At 41.0% G+C, this 10,939-nt stretch overlaps 2 protein-coding genes across 2 annotated transcripts; both read right to left on the bottom strand.

The window, feature by feature from the left end:
* Positions 1-630: 630 nt before the first annotated feature.
* cldnf (claudin f) lies at positions 631-1,987 on the bottom strand. The gene has a single exon (XM_071522529.1). It carries the CDS (start codon positions 1,840-1,842, stop codon positions 1,099-1,101), a length of 744 nt encoding a protein of 247 aa, XP_071378630.1. The 5' UTR covers positions 1,843-1,987; the 3' UTR covers positions 631-1,098.
* A 3,540-nt stretch (positions 1,988-5,527) lies between these two features.
* On the bottom strand, positions 5,528-10,939 carry LOC139646716 (claudin-4-like). The gene is made up of 2 exons (XM_071522499.1): positions 10,368-10,939; positions 5,528-7,201 (listed from the first exon to the last, which is right to left on the bottom strand). The coding sequence occupies exons 1-2, from the start codon at positions 10,846-10,848 to the stop codon at positions 6,561-6,563; spliced, it is 1,122 nt and encodes a 373-aa protein (XP_071378600.1). The 5' UTR covers positions 10,849-10,939; the 3' UTR covers positions 5,528-6,560.

The raw sequence follows: 10,939 nt of genomic DNA, 5'->3' as shown, positions 1-10,939 counted from the left end.
TACCAGAAAGTTGCTTCCTTCAATTGCTTCTAGTTTCATGCTTTTATTCATTTCCTTTTGTTTAATCACCACTTTATCTTTGCCGAAGCTTTCTACTAATCTATCAATGTTTTAATCAGAACAGAAGCGTTCATTTTGATCAATATCACAGTTAATTAGAGTATTACAAACACCATTCTAATATTTTTTTCTATACATTTTTTTCATTTTCACAAGGGATGTCACATCTCCTCTTGCATTTGAGAGACTTTAGTGGAGTCATAATATTTCTGCTCAGTTGACAGTGAAATGACACAGTGATCGATATGAAACTATTATTGATTTAGATAGCTTTCTGTTCTAATTTTAGAACAGAATTTTTTTTGTGTATAGAATACAATTACTGACTTACTGAATTTACAAAAGGAGAAATTTAAATGTACCTTTTTCTTTTCTTTCTCTTTCTCTTTCTCTTTCTCTCTCTCTCTCACACACACACACACACACACACAAAGACAGAATCCCTACATACATTTAATTTCATCTGAGAGGTCACAGATCAGTTCCCTTCATGTCATTTTTCATTGTATTGTATGAAAAACTGACCAATATGATACGGTAATTGACTCCACAAACACATATACTGCAGGTAATAAAAATGTTTTATTGAAATACTTTTGAATTATTGCAACAGAAAAGGAGCTATTTACAGACAACATATACAACACAAATCATCACTATGTACAAAATGTTATGTTCTGTATAATGAGGGTAGAAAAATATCAACACTGATATCCTCATGAAAATGAGGATATCAACTACACATTACCATGTTGACAATATTAAATAATAAAAAGCAGATTCTTACTTCTGAGCACAAAGCAATCCAGAAGAGCACAATCTTATCAAAGATTCACAATAATTAAAGGTCACATTGATTGCCGTGAGTGGATTTTTACGTCCCAACAAGACAGTGGAATACATACCAACCGAAAGAAATTAAGTGTATGTTTCGGTGCAATTTTTACTTTGCAGTGGCAAAGCCGTGCAAAACAACTTCCTGAAGAGATCAGGGCAGAAATCTGAGTCTTAATCCATGGAGAGTCTCACTCAGTTTGCCTAAAGGTACTGTCTGGCAGAGTACGTGGTTGGTGCTGCGTACGGTTTGCTGGGTACGTACGACCCTGTTCCTGAGTAGGGTCTGCTGGGCGGGGGGGCGTACACGGGGCCGTAGGTTGCTGGCCCTGCGTATGGGTAGGCGGGCGCTGGGCCATAGCCTGGGTATCCATACATGGGTCTCTGAGGCGGGCAGGACGTGGTTAGGATGATCCCGCCAACCAGAAGAAGCCCGGCGGAGGCCCAGCCAATGTAGATGGAGGCTCCGATTTCCCTCCTCTGCGTCTCGATGGTCAAGGGATTCTGGAAGTCCGTGATGGTGATGGCTGCCGACCAGCAGACGGGGATGAGGATCAGGACAGCGGCGAAAATGATGAGAGAGCCGCCCACGATCACCACCTTGGCCTTGGACCCATCTTTCTCCAGGCAGCTGGTGCACTTGGCTCCAATGAAGGTGATCAAGAAGCCAATCTTGCCGAAGACGATGGAGATGATGACCAGGGCCCGGGCGGCCTGCAGGTCCCTGGTGAGCCTCATCACAGACTCGTTCAGCCTGCACTGCATCTGGCCGGTGCTCTGCGTCACACAGTTCATCCACAGGCCGTCCCACACGATCTGGCCCGTCACGATGTTGGCTCCGATGAAGGAGGTTACTCTCCACAGGGGGACCCCGCAACACACCGCCACCCCTACCAAGCCTATGAAGCTTATGACCTGACCGGCCACTTCCTTGCCAATCCTCCCCATGGCGAAGAGGCTACGTCTGCGGCAGGAGAGAGAAGTCTTTCAGCTTACAGCTCTGGTTCTCCGGAGCTCTGTGCTACCAAAATGACACAGCTTTCTCGACTGGTGTTTGTCAAAGAATGTGCAGGAGGAGGGGTGTGTTGTCATCAGGTGAGTTCTTCTGGCCAAACAAGATTCCTCTCTCTGTCACACTGTAGATACTCAGACACAGAAGTTGAGGAGTGGCACACATGTTTAATGCAATGCTTTTGTCCTCAGAAAATCTAATGATCTGGTTGTGGAGTTATCTCTCCACCGCCTGGCGGCTTCAAAGATCCTGAAACCATCCAGCACTGACTGTGAATGATGACCGCCTGACCAAGACACCACACATTGTTGTATTCACAAATGGATTGTTTGCTGTAGCAATTTGAATTTAAAATGGTGGTGGTGTGTGCAACCCCCGTGTTAAGACAAAAACTGCATTGCACCCACACACACAACTAGTTAACAACTTTTAGTTTCAACAATACATGTCATGTAAGAGTGACTCATTATATTGTTTTAGTGCATTACACTATTTTGTTTGCTATGCCACTGTGACAATTTTAGAGGAAAGGATGAAAGTTAATTGTGACCTTGTCTTTATTCTTTCTGCAAAATATTTTCTTTTTTCTGCTGCTAACACTAATCCTAAAATTACATGTATTTCTATTTGGGCTAAATGTACTTAGACAGTCTGATTATTATTGCATCATTACTATAAGCTATACTATCTATAATTCAGTCAAATTAAACAAGGGCAGCTGTATTAGAGACATTGGCTTTTAATGACAGAAAACGTAACGCAGAAGCTCAAAATCATGACGCCACAAACAAGTTATGAGTTAGATTTGACACTTTGGATCTTTGGATATCAGGAAGGAAGATCTTTACCATGATTAGAACTGTGAATACCACAATAATAAGAAATAAGGTGGAACATATCTGTTGGAAGCCACAACCACATCTTCAAAAATAAATGGTTTATAAAAAGATAGATGTTTTACAGCAAATACAGTGTTTCGTACAGTAAAATGTGGCACTTTATGAGAGAGTGATAAGCAACATCACACGTTGTGGGAATTGGTCCTGGTAGTACTACAACATGGGCTGTTGCTCTTGTCCCTCAGGGTGAATGTGCATGGGAATTTCTTGGCTTCTGGTGGGAGACGAACAGCATGAATGGGCAGCACAAATCACCAGCACTCCTGCCAAGATCAGGCCACAAGATGGGGCCCAGCCGAGGTAGATTGCAGCCCCCCAAACGGTGATGTTTTGGTCATCTCTGTCAAAATCGATAGCGATGGCTCTGATGGAGACAACAATGAAGCACAGTAAACTAGCCACAAAAAATGCAGCTGACACTATGGCATTGAATGTCTTGTACTTGGCAAAGTTGACACACTTGCACCTGACAAAGCCCAGGACGATGCCGATAAATGCCACACAGATGGAAATGATGACCAAGGCTCGGGCTGCGTGTAGACCTGGAGATATCTCCGTTGGAGAAACAAACTGTTTACACTCCATCTTTCCACTTTGTTCTATCACACATCTTGCCCACAGACCCTCAAAAATAGTCAGTTTCTTTGCTACACTGATGATCGTTGTCCACATCGGGAGCAAGCAAATGAAAATTGTTCCAAGAAAGCTGATGATAGCGAGGACAAAACCCAGGATGGACACTACTTTTCCACAAGACACCATTTTAAAGCTTTGCTGGTTGAAAAAGAAAACTCAAAGTTGTCAGTTGTCATGTTTTGTTTGGATTCGTCCAGCTCAGTATCCGTGTAAGGAATGGGTTTATCATGTCTTACTCTAAAATATGTTGAATACTGAAGTCAACACCCACATCCCTTACAGTAAATGGTGCTTTCCAGTGTGACCAGATTCCAACAAGATGCTTTAAGATATGGATTGCTGTGTAAAACTGAAAGTGAACTGCTATCTAGGACAAACCACAAGAAAACAAGCAGCCCTGAATTTAATTGGGGGAGATTCAACGCACATTGAAATGCAAACGTGCGCTAAGTTAATCCTTTCACTGATACTCAATACACAGACACTGGCACTTAAAAAGACACAAGAAAGAATCAAATTTAATTGATTTTCATATGCATAACTACCCTGTTTATCAGAGTCTTTTATTTACATGCATTTTAATGTCTTGTTCAGTCAGGTGAATAGAAATTGAAAGCAAGTGTTTCAAAGGTTCAAAGGCTACAAAATATTTTTCAACTGTGGTTACACAATAAAGTCAGGTAAGTGTAAATGTATTATATTTGGAAAACTTCAAAAAATAAAATAAATCTGGTTGATTAAGTCCCTTTCAGGCAAAAATCAGACATGTAACAGGGTTGATCTCTCTCATTTACAAGTGTCACACATGTTATAACTCTGGGGTTCAGAGTCCGAAGGGTCTAAGTGACATTTTGGGGCTGAAATTAATTTTACAATTCATATTAAAGCTCTTGAAATCTTGAAGCAAATGCCTCAAACATTTAAACTTCAGCCTTCAACAGGACCTTTACATTGTACTTTGCATTGCTGTCATTTTTTCTTTGTTTTCTATAAAGCACTTTGTGATACTGTTTGGTATCAAATGTCTTATATTTTCCCTTGCCTTGCCTTCAGTGAGAATGGAGTAAGTATAGCCATATTTCTCCTCTGTGGAGACAGTAATGCAGACCATAAACCTTAACTTAAAGATGAAGAATGAGACTCAAGTTAACCTTAGTACATTCTTGTGACTGATTAATGGATAACGTTATTAGAATGGGGCACAGCTGTTCTTGCCATCACTTTTTGCCCATGATCGCTGATTGCCTGACAGAGCTACACGGCCGGCCTAGCAGAAGTGGGTCTGGCTTCTGAGAATTTGTCCGGGGAGTCTCGGCACCGGGATGAGACACAGGAGCCCGTCTACGATCAGGAACATCTCCGACGCGATGGCTTGGACTTGGCCGGTTCCTCCTGGATGGTTGGAGCAAAGGATGCTGACGAAGGAGAAGACCGCAAAGGAGATGGCCATGGCTAGGGTGGTATAACGCCAAGCCATCCTACCACGGCAAGAGCGATCACCAGGATCTGGAACCGGACTGATGGCATGATAGGGTGGATGTTCCTATCTGGCAAAATGCCTGGTTATAAAGGTTATCTTGCACACTGACGCACACGTGGACCATGGCGTATAAATTTATGGTGTAATGGCTGTTTTGATCTGCAAATGAGCCGAAAACAACCTCAAGGTAAACAGCTGAATAATTCACAGGTGTTTCATCCTGCGTCCTGTTTCCTATCAGCACAACAATCATGACTTACTTAACCTGCTCATCAGAGAACATTGAAACTCATAAATGGCTATTGAAGTGACCAAACGAGCCAAAGCATATCCAATACATTTCCGAATACCTTCCTCTGATAGCCAGTTCATTTCATCACTTCTTCCCCATTCACAATCTACTGATAACACCATAGGCATAGCGCACTGTGATGAAAATGCAACCGTTTGCCCTCATCATATGCTTTGACTTTCAACTGAGAACTGCCGAGGTGACAGGCAGCCTCTCATGGTAAAGTTGGGATCTGTCACTACTTTTACGTTGCAGTCTTTCAGAAGCAAATCAACAGTGATCATTCAATAAGATTATGGTTTATTTACAGTAACAGAACATTACAACACTGGAAACACGCAGAAATATAAAGGATTCAGATAAAGTGAGTCAAATACAAAGGTGGAATTTGGAATGCAACAGATTATCTAAAAAATATGTTTTGCAAAAAATGCATTTTTAAGTTCATGTTATGAGACAAAGCCTTTGTGAGATACATGAAGTGCAAATATCTTTTTATAGTTTATTATCAAAACAACAATGACTTCTGGGAGTAAGAAAGACAAACATTTTAATTCGAAACTAACTTCAAATGAAAAAAACAGCTAAAAACAGCTAAACATATTTTCTTGTATTTAAGGTTTTAAATGAATGAAAATGCAGAATTTCTTTGATCCAACAGAACTTTTCTGTTCAACAGAGACCTGATGTCCATAAAAACTGACAGTAAGGTTTTTATTCGTTTTTCTTAGATATTTACACCCGAAACACTCATTAGATGTAAAAAAAATCTGAATTGCAAAAGCTTTTTTTCTGCTGTGTCTCAGGAGGTTATAGTAGGCAGTGGTCAGCATTTGCTCACTCTTCTTCTTCTCTTCGCCCAATAACAGTTAAATAAATGGAAGTTATACATATTTTGTTATTTCCTTCATTTAGTGAGATATTGCCTTGAAAATCTGTATGAATCATGTTCATAGTTAGTTACAGATAGTAAGTTATAAGATAGTTACATCTTACTGAAATCCTTCTGAACTCACTAAATAGACAACATTATATTCATGACATGAAACCAAGTGGCCACAGTGGCAAGTGGATCTAGAATTTCATAGAAGCCAAAACTGATTTAGAATAAAATAGACATGTAAGATAAGCTGTATTCCTGTTAAAATGTCCAGTAGAATTGAGAGACATAGGCTACTAACCACAATCAAAATCTGCCATCATTCAGCTTGTGGCAAGTGCAACTTTCAAGCCATGATTATATTGTCAAAAAGTAAATATATGTTGAATTGCCAAAGCAAACTTATCACTTCAATATTAAAGTTCTCTTTGCTTTTTCGAGAGTCCATGTGGGAAGTGCAAAACATCTTAGACGTATTCCCTGGACGCGGAGCTTGACCTCACAGGTGTAAATTTGGGTACATAGTGGGGGTGGTCGTCTTTTGGGGGGCAGTTCCAACACAGCAGCCCCCCTCCCATCAGCAGCAGTGCAGCGGCTCCCCAGCCGAGGTACAGGGCCGCTCCTAACTCCCTCCTCTGGGCTGAGATCAGCATCGGGTTGTAGAAGTTAGTGACGATGGTGTTGGCAGACCAGGAGACTGGAACGAGACAGAGGAGCCCGGAGACGATGAAGAAGACTCCGGCCACGATGCACGCCTTAGCCTTGGATCGCTCCTCCTCGATGCAGTTAGTGCATTTCCCGCCAGCGATCGACAAGATCACACCGAAGACTCCCGTCAAGATGGAGATGATGATCATGGCGCGGGCGGCCTGCAGGTCCTGGGGCAGAGCCAGCATGGAGTCGTACACCTTGCACTGCATCTGCCCTGTGCTCTGGACCACGCAGTTCATCCACATGCCTTCCCAGATGGTCTGCGCCGTGACGATGTTGGCCCCGACGAAGGCCGAGACTTTCCACATGGGCAAGGCGCACACCAAGATGACCATGAACCAGCCAATCAAAGCCATCGAGATGCCCATGATCTGAAGCCCCTGAGAAACCATCTTGTCTGCCCCGTTCCTCACACACTCCAGTTAAAATCCACAAGTCCCAGAAGGAAGAAAGATGGGCGGAATGAAGTGGGCCAGTATTTATAGACTGTGCTGTGAGAGGAGGGGACTCAGACATGAGGGTATGTGATACCACAGTCCTCAGCTCCTATTTGCCAGAATTCGTTTACACACAAACAGAGACCCAGTCACCTTCAGTTGTGCTGACCTACCAGAAAACCAAAGCTACAAGGTCAGAGACACAAAAAGCTAGTTTCTTGTTCATCAGCCTGTCTTTTATTCTCCGATACATTTACATTTCAGAGTAAAAAGTTTGGCTACATGTCCGTACAAAATGAAGAAATTAGAAGAATTAGAAGAAAATTAGAAGAAACTTTTTGTAGATACAGACCTTTTTAAACCTTCCATCAAAACATTTAAAAATGGACAACTAACTCAGTTTTAAATGCCTGTAGGGAATATCTCACTTGGTCAAGAGGACAACTGGATATATTTATCATGGATTCAAGTTGTAGGTCCAAACAAGGGTAGATACAAGCCAGTGGCAAAAGTATTGGTGCATTCATTTGAAAATGGATCTTTTTGCTGTATGTTCATGAAACGTGTATTTCTGATTAAACGACAAGGTAAGGTAAGTTAAAGCTATATAGTTACCCAATTCTGACTATTTACACATATAAGTATAGGAGAGAAACTACAGGATGTATTATATAGTGTTATTAATGTACTGCAAGGGGCAGTGTTGGACAGGTAATGACTCCAACAGCAAGGACTTTTCAGAACGATTAATTCTGAAAAACATCATAGCATTAAAAGCTCATACTCTACAGAAGCAAAATAGGGCTTATGTTTCCATTAAGATACAACTTCTAAGGTTTTTTAGGAGTTTATTGGACAAATGTAATTGTACATTTAAAAAAACCTACATGCAGCTCAAAATTCATGACTGACTTTCATTGTTGTCCTTGGTCTTCAAAAAAAAAACAACCTAGTGTTTTAATGTGCACAGAAACCAAGATATCTTTTTTATGATTATGTTGTTAAAGTAGTTACTTGTAGGAAAACTAAATTAAGTGCAGTCCTTTATCGAGCGAGGGCTTGGAGCCAAAGGGGCATAAGTGCAATTTTGGGCGAATATGAGTATTATATATCAATTGAAAGGTCTCAGTGAGATCTTTTCAGTGCCAAAAGGACACAACTGAAATCATGACCCATAAGTTTTAATTCAACAAAAACTGAAAGCCGTAACAGTAAAAGTAGGGTTTTGTTTGCTGCCAAAAGGGCATAACTGCACTTACGCCCTTTTGACACCTAGCAAAACCCCACTTTTGACACTGAACAAGCATTGTGGGTAGAGGATTCTAACAGCACTTAGGTCAGCTCAAAATGCATGCGGACGTAAGTAATGCTAGCATGGCAGCATGATCACATCATTTTTAGTATCCTATTCATATCCTAATTAATATTCTAGGTCAATATTAGATGAATGTAAATATGGTAATATCCCCATGAAATACTGAAGGCCTATAGATTCAGAATGTTATTTTATAATGTGAGGAGTGTGAACTGGTCAAGATGAGCTCTGATAGTAAGACTGCTGGTAGCTGAAGTTCTCCCTCAGTGTTATGAGGAGTTTTACAGGTCAATGTATTATACTAGCAAAAGAAAAAAACAGTAGTAGTTTAGAATCAAAAGTAGTTTCTTATGTCTATAGAGGTTTATTAAAAAGGTTTATTAAAAGTTTTTAACAGAAAAAATGTATCAATCAATTTGATATGTTCCATGTAGCCTACAATTTTAAAGGACTTGGTGAAAGTTGCTGAGCATTACTTCAAGATAAAGATATTCATTCTGATCTTGTTTTATATTTCAGTATTGATTGAAGTGTAATTGCTAGATTTGTATTAAAATGAATGTGTTTTACAATTGTTTACTTACACCCATATTCTGCATGGCTGTATTGGGACAATGTGCCAAAAAGGCGTATTTCAGTCTTTTGCCATTTTTAAAAAAAGTTAACAAATATAATTCAACTTAAACTGTAGCAGTATTGTTTTTATAGTAATGCTCAATCTGATAACACAAAAAGTTAAAATATTATGCTTAGTATGTGGCAGCTGATCCAAGTTTGGTCAAAATTTGTTTTGCCTCTCCTGTAAAATCTACTACAACGCACTTACGCCCCTTTGGCTCCAAGCCCTCATTATGTTTTGACTGTACATTTGAAACATTTTTGACTCAGTAAAGATGAATGGAATCATCAGAGATTTTTTTATTTGATCATAAGTGAAATGTAAGGGTAAGTTACTATACATAATGAGGTTTTCTTTTCTATTTTCTATTGTTGGGATGAATGTGTATGGGCCAAGTCAAAAGAAGTACAAATTTAAATCAATATTATGCATTATTTATTATTCTTACTAAAGTCTTATTATTATTAGCTCAAAGATGTGGGATTCAAGGACAGAGCCCCGTCTCACATCTTCTTTGTGAAGGCTTCTTTTTTTTTTTTTTACTTCAGAGTAAACTGTAACATGTTATGAAATCTAAAAGAACATATGAAACACAGCAATTAAAGTTTGAAAAAAAGAACACTTTATTTACAGATTTGTGATCACTGCCATGCACACATTCAACATTGAAATATGTAAATAAAAAAAAAGCATAAATGAAATGTTTCACAGCGAAATAAACAAAAGAAAGAAAGAATTACAATCTATTACAATGCAACATTTTAAGTGTTGTTCCAGCATTTGTCAGCATTATCTCTCTCAGTCCATTCACACCGTTGTTTGGGTGTGGTGCACATCTCTTTATCTCAGTAGTGTTGCACAATTTCCTGAAGTGCTGAAGCTCAACATATAAGCATGAAACCAAAATGTGAAATCAAAACCACTGTGCAATACAAATCACATATTATGTGACAGTATGAATCAAATCCGTGGATCATACAGCATTTGAGTCAATAGTCTGCACAAGTCTGTCTCAGTCCCTTGCTCCTTTCCGATTGGCTTTCTCCTCCTCAGACGTAGTCTTTTGGTCCAGTGGAGCGGGCAGCGGAGTACTTAGCGGAGTAGTTATCCTTGGGAGGGCAGTTGGCACAGAGGAGTGCACCGCCCAGGATGAGGAGGCCTGAAGCCCCCCAGCCGATGAAGAGGGCGGCACCCAGCTCCCTCTTCTGAGAACCCATCGTCAAGGGGTTGTAGAAGTTCTGTATGACGGTGTTGGCTGTCCAGCACACAGGGATGAGGCACATAACGCCGCAGACGATGAAGAAGACGCCGGACGCCACGCCGATCTTGGCTTTGGAGCTTTCATCCTCCACGCAGTTGGTGCACTTGCCCCCTGCCAAGGCCAAGAGGATGGCAACGATGCCAATCAGGATGGCGATGATGATGAGGGCGCGGGCGGCTTGGAGGTCCCGGGCCAGAGCGAGCATGGAGTCGTAAACCTTACACTGCATCTGGCCCGTGCTCTGGACCACGCAGGACATCCAGATGCCCTCCCAAGTGGTTTGGGCAGTGACGATGTTCTGGCCGATGAAGGCCGTCACCTTCCACTGGGGAAGGGCGCAGACAACGATGGTCCCGATCCAACCGATAATGCACAGGGCAGTGCCCAGCATCTGAAACCCAGCAGACACCATATCTCCTCAAAAGGTTCTTGCACAGTCGTCCAAAAGGAAATCCAAAAGTTGTGTCTCTGAAAGTCAGTTAGGTCTTGCTTGAGAGATCCCC

This window comes from Centroberyx affinis, unplaced genomic scaffold (assembly GCF_046629955.1).
Source record: "Centroberyx affinis isolate AG114_WGS23_722 - 3 ecotype Tasmania unplaced genomic scaffold, CSIRO-AGI_Caff_v1 ptg000097l_1, whole genome shotgun sequence".
Classification (NCBI taxonomy): Eukaryota; Metazoa; Chordata; class Actinopteri; order Beryciformes; family Berycidae; genus Centroberyx; species Centroberyx affinis.
Note: the sequence above shows the minus strand (reverse complement) of the source record. Positions and strands in the feature narration are given on the sequence as shown.

Excerpts from the sequence above, each read along its gene's own strand:
- cldnf (XM_071522529.1), bottom strand. The coding sequence starts at position 1,842 with ATGGGGAGGATTGGCAAGGAAGTGGCCGGTCAGGTCATAAGCTTCATA.
- LOC139646716 (XM_071522499.1), bottom strand. The coding sequence starts at position 10,848 with ATGGTGTCTGCTGGGTTTCAGATGCTGGGCACTGCCCTGTGCATTATC. Across the intron at positions 7,202-10,367 it reads TTCTCAGAAGAGGGAGCTGG|ACAAGATGGTTTCTCAGGGG; the intron begins GTGCCGCCCTCT and ends GGAACGGGGCAG.